At 36.6% G+C, this 27,800-nt stretch overlaps 1 protein-coding gene and 1 long non-coding RNA gene across 2 annotated transcripts; one reads left to right on the top strand and one right to left on the bottom strand.

Moving 5' to 3' along the window:
* Window positions 1-651: 651 nt before the first annotated feature.
* Window positions 652-27,800, top strand: rab3ab (RAB3A, member RAS oncogene family, b). The gene is made up of 5 exons (XM_008406609.3): window positions 652-797; window positions 12,048-12,272; window positions 19,349-19,467; window positions 22,386-22,510; window positions 23,573-27,800. The coding sequence occupies exons 2-5, from the start codon at window positions 12,048-12,050 to the stop codon at window positions 23,761-23,763; spliced, it is 660 nt and encodes a 219-aa protein (XP_008404831.1). The 5' UTR covers window positions 652-797; the 3' UTR covers window positions 23,764-27,800.
* LOC145551417 (uncharacterized) lies at window positions 15,099-16,497 on the bottom strand. Its single transcript, XR_014087239.1, has 3 exons — window positions 16,075-16,497; window positions 15,473-15,595; window positions 15,099-15,378 (listed from the first exon to the last, which is right to left on the bottom strand). It is a non-coding gene; the product is annotated as an uncharacterized LOC145551417 (long non-coding RNA).

Raw genomic sequence — 27,800 nt, 5'->3', positions numbered from 1 at the left:
ATGGGTGCATGACAAACTATTAACAAACATCCAATTTAATATTTAAAAATACCAGAAAAGTAATTTGTAAAATAGTTTGACTTATATGTCCAGACATAAATTGGGAAATTAAATAAAATTGCACAAGGGAATGATATTTATATTGTCTTCAACAAGGCTTTTGATGATATGGTTCACACACAAAAATTTGCAAAGTAAAACAGCTTCTGGATCATTATTTTTGCTAAAAATGCACAAATACTTCAACAAATACAAAATACAGTGCCAGAATTTAGGACGACTGTCTGAGGAGTACTATAAGGAACAATGATTGGCCCATAATTATTGGGCCAATCATTGTTATTGCAGGAATTAATCATTCCTGCAATAATGGCCTAAGTAAATTATTTATTATTGTTTTTCCAAAAGTGATTTGACAAAGAAAGAAAAAAAATCACCTTATTTTTGCAAAAAAGATAAATTAGGAATAAAACAAATCACTTTTCTTGTGGCAAATAATGACACAGGCCATTATTTTAGGAAGATGATGAATCAATATAAACCATTTTTAAACTGCAAGATACATTACTAAAAGAACGTTGACTAAATTATGTGCATACTGGCCTGACTCTGCTCTTGAGTATGTTTTTTTCTACCTATTCCTTTATTTTCTTCCTTGACTGGAGGTTGCTTGAAGTGCTCTTATTTTGAAGTTAGTAACCGGATGTAGAGCTGCTCAGCTTCCTTTCCTTGACAGTGTTGGTGTTTGCGGGTGCTGAACACGGCGGACAGCAGCAGCCGGATAGAAATCTGCAAAGGTAGGCTTTAATATCCTTATTGCTGCTGCACTGACGCGACATCACTATTCAGATCTGAATGCGCCACATGTCGGATTCACTCTGCGCGTTTTTATTAATATAAAACCAGAGGAAAAAATGGTTCCGATGAAATCCACTGGCATTAAAGCGTTTGCCCTGACAGCTGTTCCCATTGTGGAAAAGCAGCGGAGATGCAAGCAGCAAAATGCCTGATTTGGATCCGTGAATGAATGAATGAATGAATAAGTGAAGGTTGTAATGGATCTCTGCTTTGACTCCGGGCCTGTCCGGTCCCGTCCTGCAAGAAAAAGGCGTTTCAACCCTTCCGATGTTTCTGAAACGGGTCCAAACGGGTCAGGGCCCGAAATTAAATAGGGATAAACTAACGAATGAGACGAGATGCGTTCAGTTAATGGTGGATTTCTAATGGTTAAAGAAAATTATCATGAAATCTTTTACACTTAAATCTTTTTTAAATCCATGAATCATCAATAAACTGAGCCATATGGAGTGAGATCCTGTGATGTATGTTAAATATTTAGTTCCATATTAGGTTTATATTAATTATATTTATTAATCTGTTTAGTGGTTCGCAGAGAGGGATAACAAGACAGTTTGTACTTAAAATGCTGAATTTTAAATGTGGCTTTTGTGTTTAAAACTTGGCTGAAATATAACAAATTCAGATTGTACAGTAATGCATCTGTTGAGTCAGCTGAGTGTCTGTGCTTTAAACTGAATTGATATTTAAAGGAAATTTCTTCACATGCTCTGCACGGACATTATAGCTGCTGGATCTGCAGGCAGGACTGTTATCTGCAAAACCAGCATCCATCCATCCATCCATGCAATTTTTCTCAACCCTTTTCAAATATCAGGCAGCTCAGCGAGCTACAACCGCTTAAAAACACTGGTAAATTTCAGATTGTTATTTCTTTCAATAAGGATTTTATGCCAGGCAGAAGATGGGATTGGCTGACATTTGAATGCATCTGAATCTCTCTCACCATCAGCAGTTTTATGAACTGGAATCGGACCAAATTCAAACATTAATGGACAGACTGGCTCAACCTTTGAGCAGGAACAAAAGCAAGCCTTAAAGGCAGAGTGTGCAGAGCAAACCTTGCACTAAGGCGGTGGAGAGACAAAAATAGGAAAAAGACGTCTTGCCCAAAAGCAGCACAATGTGTTCCTCAAACACAGGCGAGGTTTTTATATTTAAACTTCGCTGAATTCACCTGCATTCTGCAACACACACACACACACTAAACATCCTCCACATCCCGCCTGCTCTCCTCGCTGCCTCTGTTTTCAGAGTAAGAGAGATGAAAAATGAAAGGATGTCTATTTATAGCGCCCACTCCTCTCATCTGCATCCCTTCACTTCCTGGAAGAAGGAGGAGACACGTGATTGGAGGACAAAACGGGAGGAAAATCGCTGTCTCCGGCTGCTGTGGAGCAGCACGGCAGCTGACTAACACACAGGCTGTCTGCTTGTATTAATCAGTAATTACTGTTTCACACGTTTACGGAGAGTTTGTGACATGGCCATAAGGGATGTGTCTGGAGAAACAGCTTCGTTTTTTACTTCTAAACTCCAGATCTGGGCGTGAACAGATAACTGCAGCAGTGAGTTTTAGTCAGAGATGCAGACACAAGCAGCTTGATGTGAAGTCAGAGACGTTCACTGGCTGCTGACTTCCAACCCTTTCTGGACTCTGTGTACAAGAAAAAATACTTCTAGTCCAATAAATCCAAAAATTTGATTTGTTTTTTACAGCCTGAATTGGTGGAAAATATTTAAAATTCAGTCCTTTTTTGTCCTACTGTAGACTAGCAGAGTTGGATGGTAACTAGTTGCATTTATTCCATTACATTTACTTCTGTAACTTTTTTTAAGAAATGTGCTTTTATGAGTATTTTCAGTGCATTGTACTTTTTACTTTTACTTGTGTAATTTTACTATGAAGTAATTTTACTCTTACATGAGTAAAATTTCTGGATTTTCCACTGAATGAAAAACAAACATGTTTTAACCAAAAATTCACCAGACACACACACACACCTGCAGTTTTTGTTAAAGTTTCATAAGCTTTATATCGAAAGAAACTGATTCTGCAATAACTCTGAATTAATGAGTTACAACATTTAATTTCCCTCCGGGATCAATAAAGTATGTTTGAATTGAATTGAATTGAATTGATAGTATAGATTTTAAAGTTTAAAAATCTTCTGCATTAAATTAGTTTTGGAGCTTTAGAGAATCCACGGTGACTCACTAGGAACGCAGTTATGTTAGAAAATGTCTAATTTATAATAGACATATAATAAATTATATGTTTATTATATAATAGACATAAAACTCAATAGAGACGTTAAGACCAGCAATGCAGAGTTAAACTGCATGAAACTGTATTAGGGCAGATTGCCAGTTTTATTGGATCATGAGCAAAACAAGCAGCTGACAAAGTACATTCATGCCACATCTTGTCTCTCATTGTAGTATTCTCAACTTTGAATCATGAAAACGCAGTCTTTAGTTGAAAATTAACTCAACCTTACGAGTTTTGGTTTGTGCATTTATACAAAACGATCTATAGCATAGAAAAGATTGATATTCTAGCTGCACAGTGGAGCAGCTTGAAGCACTGTAGCCTTGCAGAAAGAAGATCCTGGGTTCAAATCCCAGCCTGGAGTCTTGCTGCATGGAGTTTGCATGTTAGGTTAATTGGTTTCTCTTCATTGCCTGTAGTTCATAATTATTATACCTGTGTGTATTTGTGTTGCTCTGTGTTGGACTGGTAACCTGTTCAGGGCGTGCTCCGTCTCTTAACCCAATGATTGCTGGAGATAAGCTGAGTGGGGAAGTCACAGAGGAGGAGCTGCGCCTTGAATGCAGAGTTAGGTCCAACCGGGTGTTTTGCACAGCTGAATGGTTGCCATGGAGATAAAAGGATTTCTGAAACATGCATGAAATAATCAAAGCAACACTATAGGTGGGTTTATGATGAGGAAATAACATTATAATATGATGTAACCTTAAAAAAAACAATTTTACATAATACTGCCACTTTTAGTATTAGGATTTGACAGTGTGCAGTTTGGAAAAAATGCCTGACTGTTTTAAAAATGATCTGCCTTCTGACTGGTCAGCTGGATTTGTTCCCACCCAATTAGTTTGATGCTTTGGAGTCACACACAGATGTGGGATTAACACACACACAGAGTTCTGTTACATTTTTCCTTTTTTCATCCACTAACTCCTTCAGACTAGCCAGCAGCAATTAGCAAACACCTGGTGGAACTGGGCTCATTATGTGAGCTTCTCAGTGAAAAACTGGTAAAAATATTACTGAGAGAGGAGCGATGTCATGATGATTTCCTGAAGGTTCAGAAAGAGCAGGAGTTTTTAAAGAGACAGAGGCCCAATTTCAAGGCGCCAAATCAGAAAGTAGCATTTCTTTTAAGTCATATTTGATATATAAAGCATTTCTATAACACCTGAAGGTAACACAGTTATTCGATTGTGCTATAAAGTGGCATTGACACTGGAACATACATAATACTGCCTCTTTAGTATTTCCTCCATCTGTGGCTAACAGCTCTATGTGGTCTGCTGGAGTCCTGAAGCCTTAAACTGGCTGTTACTCACTTCAGACTGATAGATAACTGACCTGGTTTCTTATCTGTTCTCGAGTCTCAACTGATCTGAGCTTGTGCTGCTTTTTGAAATCTTCTTTCTCCTGGTAGTTGATTTCTTGAAATCTGTAGATTAAACAGCAATCAAACTTGGGTGGGTCTAATTACCGTCACCATTAGTTCATAATCAGATTTAGATCATTTATGCCACTTAACTGTGACTCAAAAACAAAAAAGAAGAGAAATTTTAAGTAGGAAATGACTGAAGACATCTTAGTGAGTCCTCTTTCTTAAAAGAAGAAGGTGTTTGGATGATCCGGGATCAGCTGTGGATTATCTGAGTGTCTGCGTTAAGCCGGCTGATTCTGATGCAGTCAGCCCGACCAGGTGGCCGCAGCGCCACTCAGACCCGGATCAATCCAGCTCCTGCAGGACGTCAATCTCCTTTAGGTGACAGGTTTAGAGGGGAGCTGGATGATGTCAACGTCCTGCACTGAAACAACACTCTTAGTCATGATTGGATTAAGAAAATGAAAGGGACTCCCTTTGGTTAGAGGATGGCATAAAGAAAATCAGACAGGAAGGAGGAAGGGTTATGGAAACCTGTTTTGGTGTAAAGTATGGATGCACCGATCCACTTTTTTTCACTTCTGATACTGAAAATTATTGCTGATTTGACTTTTACACATCTTTGTGTAAAAATAAACTGTAACTGTGGTTTCAAATGGTACAGAAAGTGCAATTAGGAAATCTAAATATAATGTAAAATAAATAAAGTATGATGTCGAGTAGAAAACATAGAACTAGACTGAATAGATCTGCACTTATGGATCAGGAACATTGTCACTAATACCTGATCTAGAATTTCTTCAGCATCAGAACCGATAAATATTAATATCAGATCAGTGCGCTTCTAATTTGTCGATAGTGTAAAACAGAAATTTCTGTTTTATTTAAACACTTTACATAACAATGTAATCATTTAAACAATGTATACGGAAGCAGAGATTTTTAAATATGTTTCATAATTTGTTAGCAAACCGATTACCTGCATTGCTTTGTGTCTTAAGCTAAAAGCTCAGGTTGTTTCAGTGTTTGTGCCTCTTCTTTCTCTCCTAACATCCAGCAGAGATCCAGCAGCGACTGTCAGTGTCTGTTTCACCGTTTGAGTTTAAACTCTCACATCACGATTTTCCTGGCATTCAGACTCGACTCTGTGTCTTGTTTTTACTCATCAGACCTTCAGACTTTAATCTCAGTCTGATGGGCCACTTACTGCAGATTGTTTAACAAGGTAAACTAAAAGCATTAATTAATATTTCTCCGTCATTTTCAGCAAAATCCTTTATGCAGACTCTGAGCTTACTCTAATTGAATAAATAATTTAGTGTTACACTCTTGGTATGATTTATTGAAAGATTATAACACCTCACATAAAAGCAAGGTTATGATTCAACTCATCAAAATTAAATAGTTCAGTACAATAATAAAAACAGAAAGAAAAGAGGAATATGCTACACACAGATGAGCTCTAGCTATTGGCACTACCAAACTTTTAGATGCTATTACATTATAATTTTGCAGTAAAATAGTGCTTTCTGGTTGCAACCTGACATGTAAATAAAGTCTTGAGAAGAATGATTATTCATGTAAACTGTTTTTAAATTAGCAATAATATAAATATTCCAAACATTAACTAAATAAGGGGAATTAAAAAACATCACCTGTATTTAACGTACTGTCAAAAACCAAATGAAAGCTGCAGAATCCTGCAGCCTGAAACACATTTGCATGGTGAGAATTTGTTAATTACTTTGAGATTAGTGAGCGAAGCCTCTGACTGTAAGCTTCTGCATCAAATTTTAGTTTAGCGGAGGTTAAAGCAGCTCTCTTCTTTGCAGCTTATCTCAGGGAGGCAGAGAAAGGGCTGCAGTAATCTCTCCGCACAGCTCATGCTGAACAGCCACTTCTGAAAGGCAGCAAGAGTCTGCAACAGTGTTTCATGACATCCAGACTTGCAGAAGTGACCAATTATTTTTAACCTAGTGTAATCTCTGCTTAGCTTTGATTTTCGAGCCAGTTCCTCAGGTTTGTAGAGTTGCTGCCAGATCAACAGAAAAGTTTATCTGTAACTGGTTTGGGCTCCAGTTACATTTCAAACTTTTTTAAAAAGGCTAAATGTCTTTAATGTTGCATAGGAAGCTGGAGTATGTCACATTTTTAGGGAAAGAAGTCAAAACATTCCTGATAATAATGTGGACAATAAATCAATAACAATATATATCACGTTACAGACACATGATCGATATATATGATAATGTGTCTGATAGGATATTCAACTTGCAAAATATAGACTGACTGTTTGCACGTGACGTCACGCTCTCCAGAACTCCGCCCACTGCGCCATGACGGACGGACGTCGAAACAACCAATGCTTCTTTAAAGCTAGTCTAAAAACAGACATCTGTAATCTAATATCGCTTCTATTTAGTTGATTTCACTTTAAAACTGGATATAGGGTGCTGCGCCGTCGGATGCACAAACAAACAAGGATGCAAACTAAACTTGTTATTTAATTTTATAACTTTTAATGAGGAAAGATGGCGGCGATGGATAGCAACCGTCAATCATAGTAACCGAAGTTAATCTTCTTACAAGGTAAGAAGATTAACACTCATACACTTAAGTAAGTACGATTAGAAAGATATCAAACGTCGCTTTATGGAGAAAGTACGATTCTAACACCTCATTGGTAACCATGGAGACAGTGCTACACCTTCATGTAGCCTAGCATGTATGGAAAAAACTGGTTAGCATCTCGTCTTTTGCGTGTTTTTAAAGCTGCTCCGGTGCAAAGGGAAACGTTGTTTATGACATAGTGATATAAATCATGTGGTGTGAATACAGGTAAAGTCTGTAATTTGATCAGCACGTCAGGAGGGAGGAGATAAGGTAGCTATTTCCAACTCTTGTAAATAGAGTCCCAGTCCAAGGTGTGTTATGTTCACAGACAAATTAGCTGGACGCCACAAGTAGAAGCCATTATAAACTGACAAAAACAGTCGCTCTGTTTGTTTTTGTCAGTCGCTCTGTTCAATACTTCCTTCCCTCACATCTTGGCGCCTTGTGGAATCTACTGACTCACTTACTCTTTGGTTAGCAACTCACTCGCTCTTTGGTTACTAAGCAACTCACTCACTCTTTGGTTACCTAGCAACAATCTTTGTTGTAACTTGCACAGCAGCAGTTTAGGTTTTCACCAATGTGCCGCTTAACGGCTTAAAAATAAAAAAGCAACAGTGTGAAATAAAAACTGTGGGTAAAACAGCAATGGTCACCCCACCTGTTTGGAAGTATTTTAGAAATTTAAAACAAACAAAAAAAAACTAATCAATAATTATTGATATTGACTGATATATCACTGAGTCAGCTCAAAAAGAATGTCAATAAAGGAGGTCATAGGCAGAATATCTGCAGAGAGGAGAAGGGCGATCGTAATATGAGTACATGGGTTTCTAATAAAGGTGGCCGAAGTAGAAACTGAACACCAAGCCCTGCCTTCGATCAAATGTGACGATGATTCCAGTAAATTTGTTCCACATAAACGCTCCTGCCTCGTTATAGATTAGTTTTTCTCCTGTTCATGCAATTGAATGGAAGAGGTCGCTGTGGGAGAATATGCTAATTTCATGATTTTTTTCAAACATGTTAAAAAACAAAAACAAAAAAACATGTCAACAGAGAAAAATAAAAATAGTTGAAACCACAAACCACAAGTTTCAACTATTTTGAACAATATAAAACGACATAAAAAGAGTAATAAAAATTTGCCATAGAAAATTATTTCTCATTAATCTGGCATTTAGCAAATAGAAACATTTTTTGTAATCCTCATTGACCTAAAACAGAAAAAATTTATTCAGATTTCACATCACACACTATGGAAACAAAAGTGTTTTTTAATAAACAAAAATATATGCAAATAAACAAATAAGTTTGTTTTGTAAATGACAAAATAAATATGTTATTACCTTAAATGCATTCCTTTGGTGGTCGTTTGATTAATTGTACCAAAGGATGTATCAGTAGCTACATTTTTTGGATTATCTGATTAATAACTGGATAGCAAAATGTGAATAATAGGAGATTTAGTTGCAGAATTTGAAGCTAAACTATGCTATGTGAGGAGTTCTGGGTAGAACATGTTTAGATCTTAAATGGAAAATGTATACATATTTTGTACAGTTTGGGCTTAATTACTACTTTGAGTGTGTTGTTCTGTCATCTAATGGTCTAGTTTTAGTCCGCATACTCCAGTTAACAATTAATTGATTACTAAATTAGTTGGTAATTGTCTCAGTAATCGATTAATCATGATTAGTCATGATTAATCTGATTAATCGTGTCAGCCTTACACCTCAGTGCAGTTCAGGTTGCAGCAGGTGGTTGTTTCTCACCTTTATTCAGCCTTAGTGTGTTGGGGAAGGGTCTTGTTCAATTTTTAACAAGCATTTCTCTGTTCCTCAGTGTAAGCTGATAGGCTGCGGCTGTGAGATGGGAGCTGTTGTTTTGTTTGTGCATTATTGGCTGTGAGTTCTAGTGTTCCTCTGCAGCCGAGGTGAGATAACGGTCTAAACATAGAGAAGGACTCTCAGAGTCCTTCAATTCTCTCAGGATTTAACTAGGTCTTTAACCTTCAGTGCTTTTGTTTACATGCTCACATCCTACCAACAGCAGATCAAACTTTTTTTTTAATTTATCTGGAGTTTGATGAGAACTGTGGTGTGGTCTGTCTCACGCTGAAGGCAAAATGTGTGCTGTGGCCTATAATGAATTTTTGTTGACTCTTTTTATCTGCTATATTTTACTCAACAGCAGAAATTCTCTAGAAAAAAACATGGAAATTTCTGAGTTTAAGTAGAACATTTGATAGAAAATATGCAGAAATTCTGAAATTAATTTCAGAATTTTTATGGACTTGGAAATTAAAGTCAAAGATTTTTGACTTTTGAAACTATTTTTCTAGATTAATCTAACAATTTCTGAGTTTTTTAGCAGAAGTTTACACCACCTTTTCCCCCTGTCTACAAAGGTCCTCATAGGCCATTGTAGATAGGAATAGGAATAGAATGTGTATGTTAGGAACCAACTCAGAAGAATCAGATTTAAAGCAAACCAAAAACCTAAAAACGTACTAAATATTGGTTGCAACCCCCTCCAGAAAGAAAACAGAGCCAAGAGAACATGGCACAGTATTTAAAGCAGACATGCCGGGTTGGGTTACTGTTTGAGGGACCTACTTGCTGTTTGACCAAAAACTCTTAAGTTACCGCCGTCACAAAGGTGGCTATCAGTGGTGTCATTGTTAGCGTAGCGTTCAGGCTACAGCTTCAATGGCCTGTAACTTTAGCTGCAAGCATGAAACTTCCTCCAAATAGTTTGTGGAAGACTTGAATTCACATAAACTGAAAATAGCCCACAAATTGACCGTGTCTCTGTCCACAGTTGGTCAAAATAATTATCCAAAAGCTATGAAAACACTACCGTATTTTCCACACTATAAGGCGCAGCGTATTATAAGGCACACCTTCAATGAATGGCCTATTTTAAAACTTTTTTCATATATAAGGCGCACCACATTATAAGGCGCATAAAATAGACGCTACAGTAGAGGCTGGAGTTACGTTATGCATCCACTAGATGGAGCTGCACTAATGGGAATGTTAGCAAAACAGTCCGACTCCAGTGGGCGAGGAGAGCCTTCCGCGACTGGGCCGGGGCGTGGCCGGACAATGGTGACCCTTGTCCATTCGCGCACAGCATGTTGGTGGAGAACGTGGCGCTAAATGACCTGCAGACGACCTGATTCTAGACGGTCGGTAGGTAGATAGGTCAGTCAAACTTTATTAATAGATTACAAACCAGCGTTCTGACAACTATCCCAGCATGCACCGCACGCTTCTTCTTCTACAGGCGAAAATGAAGTCGGCGGCTGCTTACCGTAGTTGCTAGACCTGTTGTGGCTCAATATTGGTCCATATATAAGGCACACCGGATTATAAGGCGCACTGTCGGCTTTTGAGGAAATTGAACGTTTTTAGGTGCACCTTATAGTGCGGAAAATATGGTAATTTCAGCATCTGTGTAAATCTCCAAGTACGCTATCTGAGCAGTGGATGATGCTGCGTTGTTTGACTTTGACAGATTCTCTCCACACTCTTTTACCAATAACAAATCTCAGATTGGTGTTTTTTTTTTTCCCTGACTCTGCAAAGTACTGCTTTGATTAATATCCACGCAGAAAATGCGTAACCTCTAAAGCCAAATATTTAATCACTGCCACTTCTTATGCTGAGTCAAACAGATGCTGCAGGAATCTCACATCTCATCCGAACTCAGAAACTTGGAAAAACGGGGAACAAACTTTGCATTTTTTTGAGCCAAATCAATCACACCAACATAAAACCATTATTTCAAAGAATCAATCATCAGTCCTTCTATCTGGTTATCAACTTTAGACTGCTCTTTCCTACAAGGACTTTGGTATTTACTCCTGATGAAAACCTTGGGATGACATTACAAATACTCATATTTTGTTCTGATTGTCGCCACTTACTTAAGCAGAGCTTCAAATGCAAAAAGCAAGAGATAAAGCAAATAGAGAGGGAAATTATTAGGGCTGGAATAATTAATCAGATTAATTGGGATGATTTGATTATGGAAATAATCAAATCATCAACTAATTTAGTAATCAAATAACTGTTAGCTGGAGTAAACAGACTCAAAGAAGGCCAATTACTTAAAGAACAGCATATTCAGCAGTAATTAAACCAAAACTGTACAAAGATACATTTTGTATTTAAGTAAAAAAAACAACAACTTTGCATTAATTGATTAATAGAATAAATAATCATCACATTATTCTTGCTGGAAGGGCTGAGCTTTTCACATGCTGATGTTATAAGTATTTCTCTTGCTGCAGATTCATCCTTTGCTACAAATTATCAAACGAACAAAAAGGAATGGTATGTTATTGCATTTAAGGCAATAAGATGTTAATTTTTGCATTTAAAAAGGACTTGAATTATTTTTTTAATGTGTTCTTATTAATGTATCAAATAAGCATAAGTGGTTAAATGAAATATGCCAGTTTTTTATCCGCTTAATCAAGTAACCATCAAAATAATCAATACAATAATCAATAACTCCAATAATTGTTCATTGCAGCTCTAGAGATGATTGAAAACTGGAATAAAATTGAAACTGATTATAAGTTAGAAGATTTGAGGGTGTGTTAAAATGACAGTCTGTACTGTTTTTTAATCAAACCCTAAATTACATGTATCTTTGTGTTAAATTAAGCAAGGAAGTTTCAGACTGCCGCTTTTCTAACTTCTGGTTGCAGCAAGCTGTGCTACAGTGATAACAGGTGCTTCACATCCACAAAAAGGGCTCATTAAATCTGTTATAAAAAAAAGATTAAGGATGCTTGTTTTGACTTGATTTTCTTTTAATTCCCAAAATGTTGCAGCCATTTTTTTTATAGATATCACACCGTAGATCAATGCATCATCCTCCATCAAAGCTTTTCTGTTTCTTCGTTTCCTCCAGATGGCCTCGGCAACAGCGACCTACGGACAGAAAGAGTCTTCGGACCAGAACTTTGACTACATGTTCAAGATCCTCATCATTGGCAACAGCAGCGTGGGAAAAACCTCCTTCCTGTTCCGCTACGCCGACGACTCGTTCACGCCGGCGTTCGTCAGCACGGTGGGGATCGACTTCAAGGTGAAGACCATCTACAGGAACGACAAGAGGATCAAACTACAGATCTGGGTAAGACCGAGGCAAAGCAGTGGACCAGTTCAAAGTCATTTATATTCTGATCTAATGTTTGATTAGAGCCCAGAGTTTAGTCACATTCATCCTGATAAATCTTGGTCATGTTTGTGGGCTGCTTCACTCACACAGCTCTGCTTAAAAAGTTATTGTTTGTTGTTTATTATTTAGCTGAGCTTTACACCCAGTTATTCTTCCTGGGATCCATCATTAAAACACACATACAGTAGAAATCATTCAAATACATGACGGATGACAAATTTAACATACATAGCAATAAAAAAAAATGAAGACAGTTATTACAAAATGTTGATAAATTCATAAAATACACACAAAAAAGGTTTTTAGGATTGAAAAGCTTCTTAGTTTCTTTTTAAAAACCGACTTCAGTTCATCTTTAATTAGTTAGTCGATTTACCTTTTTTCAGTTTTCTGCAAAAATCTTGAAACTATTTTCCTAAATGTGTTTGCTGTTTGAGTCTTTATTATCCTCTCAGTAATTTACAGGTTTTACGTCCTGTGGTGATATATTCAAAAACCAACATAGGAATTTTGTGTTTGCTAATTATATCGTGAATTAGTTGCTTGCAGTTATATTTCCAGCAACTCGCCATCTACAGAGAGTTTCTGCAAGCAGGAACAAGAGGTTTGGTGCTCACAGGAGAGGAAGTTGATGTTTTGTTTTGTTTTTTTCTGCTTGCATGAAAATGTGAGCCAAATAGACGTCTGAATTATGATTGCTTCTTCTACTCTCATTCTGATCACTTAGAAAATAATATTTCATGTGAAATTTCAGAGAGAGTAAACCGCAGTGAGGCAATGCCCCATGGTGCAGTACAGTTTATGCAGACCAATGTTGCCTCTTCTGCAGCGTTTTCACTCCGGTCGGATATGGAGAAAATAATAAACCAACCCAGAAATAATAAGAGGCCGCGGTCAGCTGAGATGACATATGAAGCAAACAGAACGATGTTTTCTTTGCATCCGAAATGTGTTTGTTATTAGAGCTCAAGTGTAAACACAGTGGAAGCGTTTCAGAGCAGCTTGCAGAGGAAACAGGTTCACTGAGGTTAGCAGAGACGCACTAAACTGGAGGAAACGAGGACCGCTTCATTTTCCCCTAAATACTACACATCCCTCTCTGTCACTTCACACAAAGCAGGCACACCGCCACTCCACCTGTCAGCAGGTTTGACAGGAAATATATAAACAATAAACCTAAATATGCTTTTTATAATTTTGTTGCTATGCAGTTACTGCAGTTTATGCAGTAACATGAACTGTCATGTTGATTTACCTTCATGTTCTTGGTGTCTGCAGTCTGTTCCCGTTTATTACGGTCATGTTTATAAGACATGCATGAAAATATAAATGTTGGACCAGAGATTTTGAATAAATCTGTTTATTTAATTCCGATAATTTAAATTTTGTCATCCCTAACCTTTAGTTAAATGGACAGACGGCAGTTATCCTACATAAAATACATAAAATCTCCACATTTAATAGGATTGTATTATTTTTGTTCCAATTCTATACTAATATTCAAGTTTTTTTTAATTAGCCAATCTTGACTAGCTACATTTATTTGAAGATTTATATAAAGACAATAATTTAAGAAAGGATTAAATCAAATCAGTTTTTTAACTTAAATAAATATAAAATTATAGATTAAGTTAAACAAATTAAGTTAAAACACTATATAATGTATTGTACATGATAGTAATGCAGTATTTTCACTTTTCAGTGTGCATCCTGCTGTTCTGGAATGTTCTGCTTATAATATGAGTTTATATAACACCACTCCACGCTACCTACACTGACCATTAGGTAAAGCGCTGAAGCTCTTATCCTCAGCAGCCTACAGCGCCGTGAGTGCACTGCAAAAAGTCCCCTTTCAAAAACAAGAAAAAAAAGTACAAAAATAGGGTATAATTTTCTTAAAATAAGAAAAATTATCTGCCAACAGAACAAGAAAATTTATCTTGTCAAGATTTTCTAAAACAAGAAAAAATATCTAACCAAGATAAACCTACAATATCTTAAAATTAGTGTATTTTTACTTAAAACAAGCCAATTTTACTTATACGAGTAAGATATATTATCTTATTTTAAGAAAAATTATCTCAAGTAAAGAAAATGTTACTTGACACTGAATTTCTTGAAATAGCGTAAAATATTCTTATTTTAAGAAAAATGCTCTATGTATTAAGAAAATAAATCTCATATATTCTATTTGTATTAGTAAAATTGGCTTGTTTTAAGTACAAATACACTAATTTTAAGATAATTGTAGGTTTATCTTGGTTAGATATTTTTTCTTGTTTTAGAAAATCTTGACAAGATAAATTTTCTTGTTCTGTTGGCAGATAATTTTTCTTATTTTAAGAAGATTATACCCTATTTTTGTACTTTTTTTCTTGTTTTTGAAAGGGACTTTTTGCAGTGATATACCTAAATCTAGTTTATTTTTATTGTTGCATAGGATTAAAATATATATTTCGTCATAGCTTTACTCAAGGTTCTTATGCCAAGACAAAAATCTACAAATTGATCCTGTGAATACTGGAACAAGAGATGTTATTGGCTTGCTGAAATGAAGACATAAGTTCAATTACTTTTAACATCTTTATTACATTTAAGTTTCACATAAACAAAATAAAACATGACTACTGGCCAGAATTTAAAGTCTGGATGGGCATCTGATTCTGGAACAATCCTGTAAAATGACAGAAAAATGACGATCTGACACATCTGCCGCACTCATAAGATGCCCTAAGAGTCAAGCAAACCAAATTGTCCAAAGCAAAGAAAAATCTTGGATTAGATGTCAACAATAGGAGCTTCCTCCGCAATGAACTTCTTCCAATAAGCCATAGCCTTTTATATGTGGAAGTCTTGCCTCAGTTACGGACGCCGTTCTCAGACATCTGTCAGCAGCACAGAGAGGAGTGGCCACAGACAAGCATGCTGAAAGGTGTAGTAGCTGTGATGTCCTCCTTTCAGAAGATCAGGGCAGGCATGGTTCCAATGGCCAGTAGAAAGTTGGTTTCACGATCACCGCAGAGCTGAAAAGTGGTCTTGTTTGAAGTTGTTGGGTCATCTGCTATTTGGAGCACAGACAGAAAAACAATCACAAAACAAATCACGTTTAAGGGACTAATCAGTGTCATGATGAATCAGTATCATACATTTCTTACCTCAAGAATGTGAAGGACTCCGTCACTTGCAATTCCCAAAGTTTCAAAGTTTCTTGTAGATGGTGCAATACGTGATTGGAGACTTATCCGGCATAGGCTTCACCATGGCAACAGTTTGGTTTACTTGAAAATAAAACAAGTCTTATTTAGTTCATGTGCTCAATTACAATATTACATGAATTCAAGATGGCAAGAAAGTCATTTTAATTAAATCAAACTACTACTTAAATTCACCAATTAAAATAGTGTTTAAAATATCCTGGTAACAGTGTGGAATATCTAACCTAGGCTATTAGACTCATTGCATTTAAGTGTTTAAATTACAGCACATCAAACACCCTCAGTTAGTGAAATACTAGGCGGAATTGCCCTTTAACCATTTCCCGAATCAGAAGCTACGAATGAGAAGCCATCTTAGCTATGTTAAAAAAGGGGAGCTACCAAGAACTCGTGTCGATATTATTTTTAAGCCACATCTATTGTGGTTCAAAGCTCATATTCACAAGAGCGGCTCTTTAACCGCGGATGAAAATTGGCATATCACGACATGCTAACTAGCTTCAGTTAGCTTATCTTAGAAAGACAGACAACTTTAAACTTACCTCTGAGTACAGCAGCTGTAGGGTCTATACACGTAAAAAAGTCCTCCATCTTCATCCATGTCCAACCGAGATTAGAGAATTTGCCAAAAGAAAATCTTATAAAAGTACAGTAGATAAAAGCTTAGTTAGGCTGTTACAACTGAATTAACCGTTAATCAGGGCAGTTAAATGATCTCTGGCGTTGCCGTTAGTGATGTGCGGATTGATACTGAAATATCGATTCTTCCGATACCAGAACTTAATTCTTTAAAATCTATTGTCAGATCCAAGGATCAATACTTTCAACATTTTAGTAATTTGAGATAATGTAGATTAACAAGAGCACGTTAGAAAGTAACTAAATTATTGAGATCTTGCCTAAATGAAACTTTGTTAATGGGAACTACTTTTTCTTCCGCCTGGTAAGTATGTAAGGTGTAAGGACGTAATGCCATGCGCAGCGTGCTGCTGACGCTCACTCACTCAGAAATGGACATGTTGACAGATTATAAAAAAGTGACACGGAGCTATTTCAGCTGTCATTTTATAGTAGTTTTAATAATTAAACAATGATGTACACTGCTAAAAAAAAATAAAGGGAACACTTAAACACTTAAGTGAACACTTAAGTGTTCCCTTATTTTTTTGAGCAGTATATTTAGTAGGGTTATTACTTTACTAATTTCTTTTTTTTAGTTTGCAACTCCATTTTCACATATTTTGTATATTTCTGCTGAATTAAAATAGTTTATAGTAAACAAGATTGTTGTCTCAATGTACTTCTGAGTTTAAAATGAGTGCATCAGAGTACATTGTGTTCTTTTTATGAAGCCAAGATATGGATTACATTTATTTTTTATTTAATTAAGAAACAAATTAACTGTCTTTGCACAAAGTATGGGATCTGTATTGCCAATACCATCTTAAATTTTACTCGGTATTGGATCGGAAAGAAAATCTGTTGTATCGAACATTACTACCATCTCACTGACATTTTGGGCGCTTTCCCATTTGGATTGTATGATGTCATAAAAGGGGTTACAACATGATGAATAAGATATTGTTCAAACTAATATTAGTAACTTATAAAGTAAGAATTTGAAATATAAACCAAAAGTTAAAATATTTATCATGACATTGACCCAATCAATATTGTTGATTCTAATCTCATTGTGTGGAATACCAGCCATTTCAAATCACACATCAATAGAAATTTCATGACATGTCAGTAAGAGGTCCCACATCTTACATCAAGAAGATCAGATTAAGAAGGTCCTTAGCAGATGGAAACATGCCAAGAATTATCTTGATATATAAGCTGATATTGTCTCTGAAATTGTTGTGTTAAATGTCAACCGTTTAAATATTAAATTATAATTTCCAGTACACTCTGCCAACTTATACAAGAGTATAAGTTCATGGGTTTTTTTTTATTTTTCATTGACAAAAACACAAAGGATTCCATTTGGACATAGTCTGTTTTAATTATCTGAAGACATTTCATTAAGTATGTGATTTCGCTTTCTGTGCTTGAAATAAGAAATTTTTACTTATATAAAATAAGTTCTAGACTTGAAGTTTGATTGGTAAATATTGATATTCTAGATTCTAGCACATATCTACTCATAATAAGTAATATTTTCTTAACATTAAGCTTTTATATCTTACTGAGATAATTAAGTACAAAAACACTTAAAATAAGAAAAATATTCTAACATAAATCCCTCTTGGTGAGAAAAATTATTTTGTCAGAAAGAAAACAAGAAAAATCTCCTTAATTTAAGATATTTAATCTTACTAAGATTTCAGTTTTTGCAGTGTGGATCTAAATGGCAGCAGGACAAAAAGTACAGCTTTGTATATTTACACCATGAAGGTCAGACACCGCCACGAAAACACATCTTGGTTTTTGTATCTCTTTGTATGTATTTTCTTTTTTCCACAAGATCATGTAAAGCATATCGTAGGTTCCAAAACCACTTGTTGGATGTTTAAAAAAATGTTAATTATTCTGATCTCTGAGCCTCTTTGTTGTCACTTTCACCTTGTGACGCGGCGCTCCAATTCATATGCAGGTAGTTCTCTTGCATTGTAAGTTTTCCATGTCATTAAAACAACCAAGAAAAGGATTTATTACAGAAAATAATTTGCATTTACTGCAGCCTTTCTGTCTGTATCCGTTGCCCGCTTGTTCGTAAGAAAGAAGTTTTTGCTTGTGGAAAATCCTGAAGTCCTCAAAAAGAGAATGTCCTGGTCTTTGCTGAAAACATTTAGAAATCCTGAACCCTTCCTCAGCAGAAATGAAGCTTTTATTTGCAGTTCCTGATCTGCAGTTTGTTCTGTCAGATGTTCTTTCATTTGTGGCCATTGTGATATCTACTCTCTTTTTATTAGATATAACCAACACAGGAAGGAATGATTTAATGGACTCCTTTATATAGAAATCATTCTGCTAATTTAGATTCATGGAGAGGTTTGTGCTGCTTCTTTCCAAGTTACAACAAAATTAAATTTCCCTTTAGGATCAATAAAGTATTATTGAATTTGAATTTATTCACAGCTTCACTTGCTAATTAAGTTTTCTGATCATTTTAGCTATTCCGACTTACAGATGCACCAATCCATGTTTTTTATTTCTGATACTGATATCGATATATATTAATCCGATACAGAAAAACAATGCTGTATTGACTTTAATAGATGCTTTTTTAAAAATACAAACATAAATGTACTGAATTATGCATTTTTTTGATAACTACACCCGTACGTCCCATTTAAAAACACCAATAGCTTTACAAACTTTGTCAAACATGTAAAATCAACACAACTTTTATTTGTTCAGTCGGTGAAATTAAAAGTGAAACAAACAACCAATGTAAAATAAACAACAAATAAACTGGAATAATAGGTTGATTATCTTAGTCAAACATATAAAACATAAACTGCAACAAACTTCCGTTCAAATGTTTCAGAAAGTGCAATTAGGAATTGTAAATGTAATGTAAAAAAATAAATGATAAAGCGTGAAGTTGCTGAGAGCACAACATGTAGAGTTAGACTGAATTAGATCGGCCACATTGTCACTGATGCCTGATCTAGGATTTTTATCAATATCAGGACCAATACAGATATTAATATCGTATCAATGCATATCTACTCTAACACAGGTTTAGTTGAAATCTTTATATTCTGCTCTAGACTCACTTTTATCTAAATGTCTGAAAACATTCTCAGTTAATATAACATTTTATAAACCTCTGATAGAGGAGTGGTTCCCTTCTGTTTTTGCTTTCAGGACACGGCAGGTCAGGAGCGTTACCGCACCATCACCACGGCGTACTACCGAGGCGCCATGGGCTTCATCCTCATGTATGACATCACCAACGAGGAGTCCTTCAACGCCGTCCAGGACTGGTACGTTTTTGGCTCAAGGACAGCGTTTTTCTGTTTTTTCTGTACGGTAATAATGTGCGATGACTCCTGTTTGTGAGCGGGAGGCGCATGTGGATGATGGATGAAGTGTCGTCAGGAAAGTCTGGAAATAGAATAAGAGATGTGGCTGTAAAAAGAACAAGGAGGAGACAATGTCCAGGAATCAGATGCTTGTTCTTTAAATCTCTTTAATGGAATGTGAAAGTTTGGAGGAGCTTTTACTCTTAAACTCTTTATAATTAATGCCACAAAACGAGTTTCCCTTCAGGAAGAGACAATATTTCTTTCTTGTTAATAAAATAGAGAAAACTTTAAAAGAAACCTGTAATGCAAAATTTATATTTTGCATGTTTTTGTTCTTGCATTTGGGTCTCTACTGCTTCTAAAAGCAGCCCAAAGTGCCCAGCTGTTTTTTGGCAACAGCCTAATGATCTTTGGTGTCTGGAAATAGGGATGACCGACGTGGACGGCAAATTCTATAACAATATTTTGTGTTATTATTGTGATAACAATAAAAACTAACTTTTTTTCCTACTTTTTAGGTAACTGAATGAATAGTAACTGAATTTTATCATATTTTATTGATATTTATTGATGCCCTTATTGAGTAAACAGTGCAGAAAATATTAAAAATAGCAATTTTGATATTACAAACATCCATCCATCCATCCATTTTCTTGCACCCTTTTTCCCTCAGTGGGGTCGGGAGGGTTGCTGGTGCCCATCTCCAGCCAACGTTTCGGGCGAGGGGCGGGGTACACCCTGGACAGGTCGCCAGTCTGTCGCAGGATATTACAAACAGTTTATTTAAAAAAACATTTAATTTTGAAGTTATTATGATGACAAATCATAATAACTTCAATCAAAATTCTAATCATGACAAGAAATTTATTTCAATAAATGATAAATAATACAATAAATTCCAACCCCTATCTGGAAAACGAGCCGTTTCAAAAACCTCTTGATTATTAAGGCCCCGTTTACACGACAACGATTTCGGGGGAAAACAGAAGAGTTTTGTTGCGTTTGTAATGCGCATTAACACGAAACCACCGAATGTTTTCTCCAACAACGGCACAGATTGAAAACGGGTTCCAGAGTGCGATATTTCTGAAACGTAACGTTTTCCGTTGTCGTGTAAACCTAGAAAACGGATCTTTTCTTCCAGAGAATCCCCAGCTCATGCATAGTATGATGCAAAACATAGCTGCTTCCTACAATCCACAGAAGAAGAAGAAACTACACACAATGCTGGTGTTACCGTTTCCCCATCAGATACGGTTCCCTCAGCGTCTCTTCACCGCTCCGCACCGCCCAGGTGGCAAAATACACGGCTGCTTGTTCAGCGCTCTTATGTAGAGAACTACGGACCAGGACCAGCCCGGCTCCAGACGAGTTTAACAGGAGGGGCATCGACTTATTTTGGGGGGCAAAATGAGTCTACGTAGCTCAACATAGACAACAACACCAGCAGCCTACAGGCTACTTGTTAACAAGCTTAACGTGCTGTATTGATATTAGCTAGTCATCTTTTAGCTATCATCACCTGCATCCAACAGCTTTACTCAACTCAGTCGGTTAGTTCGGGGGAAAAACTGTGCCAAGTTATTTACGTTTTGCTGGGTTGCTGCCATGATTCTAACACACACCTGCGCAGCAGCAGCAGGTCTCCTTCACTGCCTCACAGGTGTACCCCCGGCGCAAGCGTCTCAGCGTTCATGTTGCGTTTGAAGGCGGCTCATAAAAACAGGTTACGACTTGTTAGCGACAGATAAAACTGTTTTAACTGCTGAAAAAGGTAACAGAGGACACGGATATGGGACGTGCGGGAACTCCTATTTTATCAAATTGATATAGGAATAACAGACTGTTGGCCATTCCAAGGTAAAAACAATAACAGCTTCCAGTCCGGGGCTCGCTACAGACACCGTGAAAGCTCAAAGTTATCCCACTTTTTCCAACTGCATGCGCCCTAATCAGACGCACACAATGCGTGTTCTCTCACGGAAATCCACATGCCTTCAAGTACAACTTTTTTTTAAACACATGCGCACTTTCAAAGTTTCAAAGAACCTAGCACCAACTAGGCGCAGCGAGAGCATTACACGTTTTCGATGTGCACCGTTACTGTGTAAACACAGATCGTAATCAGAACGTTATCATGTAAACGATCCAACAAAAACGGAACAAAAGTGCCGTTTTTGTTGGATCGTTGTCGTGTAAACGCCCCCTAAGTCTCATTCGACAGGCATTGCGCCGTTACCTAGCAACCCCAGCCAAGCCTAGCCCCGTTACATAGCAACCCAAGTGGAGTTCTGGAACATTTTTTAGCTGGTTTTATCACTTTATGCTCCTTACAATGAAAAGACAAGTGTTTTGTTGTTAAATTACCATTTAGAAAAGATGTTTGTATAATGTTCAAAGATGGTTGTGTTACTGCGCATCTGTTTGCAGCCATTTTGTAGTGTGAGTTAAACATTGAGTTGTGGGGCATGACCAGCAGGAGCTTATATAGATTTAAAGTGACAAAGATGCCCCAACACCGCTCAAAACAGAGCAGACTAAAATCACACTAAGAATAATTCTTTGCAAAAAAATTAATTAACATTTTTGTTTAGCCCACAGTCCTAATCTGTTCAAGGAAGCATAATAGGTCATCTTTAAGTTGATAATGTCTCTTTAAGGCATAACTGAGTTACGGTTGGTGTTTGGACTGAGCAAAGACACGTATTAGAAAAGAACAAATGTGTTTTATTGTGGAAAAAAATCTTTGAATCCTTCATCTGAGATGACGTTTTTGTTTCTTGGCTCTTTAATCGTTGCCTTGTCATGCTTAGGACCGTCAGAGGAATCATTTTCAGCCTTTGAGTTTCCGCTGTAAGCTGGCTGTGTTTTCCCAGGTCGACTCAGATTAAGACGTACTCGTGGGACAACGCCCAGGTGCTGCTGGTAGGAAACAAATGTGACATGGAGGATGAGAGGGTGGTGAACGCAGAGAGAGGCCGGCAGCTCTCAGAACATCTTGGTGAGTTTTACCTCCATCGCTTCAAATATGATGCAAGAAACTAGCAACTAAAGATTATTTCAGTAATGGAGCATTTTACCAATTATTCTGACAATTAATCGATGAATTAGATAAATAAAATCGTCACATTGTGCAGATTTTTCATTTAACCATTTAAGTTTATTTTATACAATTTTAGGAATATATAAAACAAATACGTTTTTTGAATAAGAAAAAAAAACATTTTATTGACTAAAATGCAACAATGCAGCATTCCTTTAGTGTACCTTGATCATTTGTAGCAAAGGATACATCTACAGCTAAAAAATACTTCTAACATAAACATGTGAAAAGCCTATTTTTTTCTATTAACTATTAATAATTGGACAGCAAAAGGTGTTTAATTGGAGGTTTTTTCCACAATATTTGAACCAGGTGAAGCTAAAACTGCCTCTTAAGTTCTGAGTAGAAGATATTTCAACAGACAAAGAAGGTTTTTCCTTTTAAATGCAAAATATATAAATATTATTTTAACATTTTTGGCTTAAGCACTACTCTTAATATGTTGGGGGGGGGGGTTTCAGCAAATTACCTTTTGTTTGACTGTTTTCTCCAATTAACGATTAATCGATCACTAAATTAGTTGATTATTTCATTAATTGATTAATCACAATTGGATGAATATCCTCCTCAAAGCTTCAGCTTCCAAGTTTCAGAGCTTCCATCTTACAAAGCAACTATTCCCCAGAACTCCCCTCTTCAGCCAGCAGAAACTAGTAAACACTTGGGGGAACTGCACAACTCATTATAAGAGCTCCTTCTCAGCCTGTTAAAGGGTTAAAGAGGAGTGATGTTGTGATGACTTCCTGAAGGCGGAGTTTCATGAAGAGCAGGAGTCTTAAAGAGACAGTAACCCAATTTCAAGGCATTCAAATGCAAAGCGAATTTTCTTTTAATTCATATTTGATATATGGCATTTTTATAACAACTGATTATAATTTGATTGTGCTATAAAATGGCACCATGTGCCTGGAAAAAACATAATCCTGCATCTTTAGAGAGAATCTGTGGTTTCTCCTCCAGGGTTTGAGTTCTTCGAGGCCAGCGCTAAGGACAACATCAACGTGAAGCAGACCTTTGAACGCCTCGTCGACATCATCTGTGAAAAGATGTCTGAGAGTCTGGATGCCGGTGATCCCGCCGTCACGGGGGCTAAGCAGGGGCCCCAGCTGACAGAGCAGTCCGCCCCTCCCCACCAGGACTGTGCATGTTAAAGCTGACTCAGCTCCTCTTCCTGCTGTCATTTTCCCCTCCGCTCCTTTAGCCGGACCCCCGGTCCTCAGATCCTAACTTCAGCATCCTGTTCGCTCCTCTTCCTGCTCCTTTTTGTTGGCTGATGATCACAAAAGAAAGGCTGGAAAGAGTCTGGGACGCTGCAGCAGGTGGGGTCCCCACATTTTACTGAACGTGTTTCCGTCGAGTTCCTCCACATTCGGGAGACGTTGAGGTGTTTTTAATCAGCACAGGTGTTGATCTGATGCCAAAGCGAGCCCAGTAAAACCAGAGCGTCTCAGACCCTTTGCAGCCCATGCTCTTGCCGGTTTCCCCCCCACCCCGATCCTTAGTTTGGTTTTAAAAGAAGGATTTGACGGCGATCATCCTCAGAGTGCCATTTAAATCCTTCCAGAGTTTACAGTTTCATGTCTCGAAGTAAGAGATGAGAGCCTTGGATTTGGTGACCAAGACTGTGGAGTTTCACAGGTGTTTTCAGTTCATCTGAGAAATAATCAAAACCAATGTGTTGCATTTCTACGACGGAGTATTAGGGTCACGCTGAGAAAACAAAAAATATATAATTACAAGAATAAACCCATGAAATTGTGAGAATAAAGTCAAAATAATACATATTATGACTTTCTTCTCATATTATGACTTTATTCTCAAAATATTATGACTTTATTTTTGTATGAGTTTGTTTCCCTAATTTTATGAATTTATTTGTATTATTTTGACTTTATTCTTGTATGACTTTACTCTCAAAATTTGACTTTATTCTCGTCATTTTATTTTTTAAATTATTTTCTTATTGCCCTTCTACTCCGCCGTACATTTCAGATCCAACATATACAATTAATTTTGTATTTTTACCTACTTACACTTGAAAACTGCAGGAATTAAACCAACATGACCATTTCCTCAGCTCTTCTGAGCATCTTTCATCACCGTTTTTTACTCTAATTCCTTCTGCAAATTTTTATTTTATATTTTCCAGCTTTGTTCTTTTCATAACCTAAACCAGAGAGAGAGAGTAAAAAACACAAACAAGCTATTCCAAGATGAAAAAGAAAAAAATATATATATAAATGGATAGAATTTTTTTTATTTAATTATATTTATTTCAGATGTACATATAAATGTTGTGCAATATATACATATAATATCTACAGGTATGCACTACTGGAAAAAGATTTTAAAAAGTCTGATGTACTGCGAGGATAGTGTTGAATATAAAAAGGTGTTTTGTTGTAGGATTTGTTTATCGTTTCCTCGCTTGTGGCTCCTTTCAGGAACGATTCAGTTTCATTCAGTCCAAGAAAAATCACTTTAGAGAGTCAGGATGGAAAACTGCTTACAATTTTACAAAAAGCTGATTGAAATTCAGATTTTAAAGTTGCTGTAAGCAACAGGATGTCAGATGGTTGATGTTGATGGTCGACTTTCAGGATAAAAACAACTCTGATCGTGAATTAAGACTTTTGTGCTTTTTGGTTGGAAATGAGCCCTAAATAAAGTAACACTAAGCTCAAAGTCGGGTGATTTGTCAGTAAGAATGGTGACAAATTTTACTGTTCGTCGTTACCTTTAGTAATTATGTGTAAAAGAAACCTACCTTTAAATCGGTTTAATGCTCACAGACGCACTTGGAGTTGATTTTGAAGATGAAAATTATGTTTTTACGTAATTCTGCTTTTATCTCGTTGCCGTCTTTGGTGAGGAACCAGAAGGAGAGATTACTGCTGACTGAGTTTGTCGTTGTCACAGGGTATAAATTTGTGAAATTTCAGTTTTAGCTATTAGTTCTTGACATGTGGGACATGACTGCATGCTGGTTCTGCGACAAAAAAATGCTGAAGTTAGAACTTTGCATTTTCTCTCCAGAGATCAAACTTTTAAAAAATGACAGTTAAATTTGTTACATTTTTTCTTTTCTGATGTTAAAGTTTTTAGATTGCATCTAAAAGCTAGACTTTGATAGGATATGCAATGCTCTCTACAATCAATGACATTCATGGTTAAAGAAAATAAGAAAGCATTGCGATGAAATATTATTTCAGGGCTTCGGATCAGTTTCTGTTACTCTACATGTAGCCAAATTCAACCCAGGAGTCATTTTGTTGTAGTAATTTCCTGACTTGCAGCATAAAGATGAACACACATATGACTTACCTTCACTGCAAAAACATAAAATATTACCAAGTATGTTTTCGTCTAGTTTAGTTGTCTGGTTTAGAACTAAAAAAATAACTTGCAAGTGTATTTTCAGTCAGATGTAGGAGCTTATTTTAAGTATATAATTCCTTAATATTAATTTTTTAAAAGTGCTACTTCCACAGGGAGATTATTTCATATGTAATCAGGAAAATGTCTTGTTATAAATTAAATAATCTGCCAGTGGAGCTAGTACTCTTACCAATATCAACCAATTAAAGACATAAATCAAGCTCCTGTATCTTCCTGAAAAGTTACTTGTAAATTAGTTTCATTTCATGTGTACCAAGATATTTGCTCTAGAAAATAGGCAAAAAATACTTGGTAAGATTTTGTGTTTTTGCGGTGTTTGTGCTTACATATGTTGCATTCACTGATTAGCAAATAGCTGGTATTTTTCATTTTGAGCTGTAAAGATTGATCAAATGCGGAAATGGTTAATTTGTCGATCATAAAATCATGGATTACTAAATGTTCTTGATGCTGATCAAATTAAACCAGAAAATTGCAAAAAGGCTCCAGTTGGTTAAGTTTTCATAAAGTAATTGTGAAAAAAAAAATATTTTGCAGCAAAAAACATGTGATATTTAAAAGCTCGTTACACATTTTAATGCCAACAGTTGTGAATTAGGTTGAACTTCAGCAGTCTGGGCAGGCATCAAACCCTTTTGTTTTTCTTTACAAACGCTCATCCTGAACTGAACCAATTCAAGCATTTAATGACTCGGTTTCAAGCAGCACGGCTTGATCACCTGCGGTAACCCAAACGATCCTTTTCCGCAGCAACAAGCAGCATTTCTGCTGAAACTGTGTCAGAGTTTGCTTTGCAGAGCAGCTCGACTCGTCTGTTGCAGGCTGCCGTGTAAATGTTGGTTTATTTTTGTTTGAGAATATCTCAGTTCCAGCTGGTTGAACGTTGGGAAGCATTTAATAGCTGGAGGAAGGGCAGGCGGCTTGAGCTGTCCGAAAAAAAAAAAAAAAATCACCTGTTCGAAAAGTCAACACAGCCGCGCTTTTATGGGGACGCCCTTCCTCAGAACATATTTACTCTTGTTTTACTGCATTTTCCGAAGCTGAAACTGCTTTCCCTCATTTAAAGGAGCGCTGTAGATGTGGCTTGCCGTTTTTTGCTCCTCAGAGCTGGACGAAGATTGATAGACGTGTTTAATGAGGAAAACAAATAAAAGATGACTAAGACTGCAAAAAAAAAATAAACACTATGAAAAATCTGTAATATTAAAATGAACTTAGTGTTTTTATCTTACTTTAAGTGCATCTAAAATGAGAATGAATCCCCAGCCAGAGTTCAGTGATTTTTCTCCTTGTGAATATTTTACTTCTTACTGGTTGTGACTGTTTTGAGTAAAATCCAAACTGATAAACTGTTCTCCTTTCTAATATGTCTTCCTCTCCGTCTAAACCTGTAAATACTGTACCTCTCAGTCATACGTGTGGATTGTGTTGTCTCGACTCAGGCTTGCATCCAAACAACAACAACAGCAAAAGACCTGAAAACCCCCAAAAGAGCCATGTTGCACTGTATCTGCATACATTTCTAGGCCTACTTGTGAATGAATGTGTCACTCAGCTATGAAGCAATACACTGCAGCAGAAAAACACAAAGCGCCATCCAGCTTGGTAGAGGTTGCCGACTGTAGATCTTCTACTAGCACGCAGGAACGTGTTTGTTTTTCTTTTTGGTCTTGTATCACTGCCTCTTCAGATCCTTTCAGTTTGGGCCATTAAAGTGAGAGAATATGCTGTGGATGTTTTTATCTGTACTTTGTGGTAAAACAATAAAAAGAAATGACTAAAAAAAAAA

The sequence above is a fragment of the Poecilia reticulata genome, chromosome 4, assembly GCF_904066995.2.
Source record: "Poecilia reticulata chromosome 4, P_reticulata-male-v2, whole genome shotgun sequence".
NCBI lineage: Eukaryota > Metazoa > Chordata > Actinopteri > Cyprinodontiformes > Poeciliidae > Poecilia > Poecilia reticulata.
The sequence above is the reverse complement of the archived record's forward strand: the minus strand, read 5'-3'. Positions and strand labels throughout refer to the sequence as shown.

Excerpts from the sequence above, each read along its gene's own strand:
- rab3ab (XM_008406609.3), top strand. The coding sequence starts at position 12,048 with ATGGCCTCGGCAACAGCGACCTACGGACAGAAAGAGTCTTCGGACCAG. Across the intron at positions 19,468-22,385 it reads TTCAACGCCGTCCAGGACTG|GTCGACTCAGATTAAGACGT; the intron begins GTACGTTTTTGG and ends GTGTTTTCCCAG. Across the intron at positions 22,511-23,572 it reads GCAGCTCTCAGAACATCTTG|GGTTTGAGTTCTTCGAGGCC; the intron begins GTGAGTTTTACC and ends TTTCTCCTCCAG.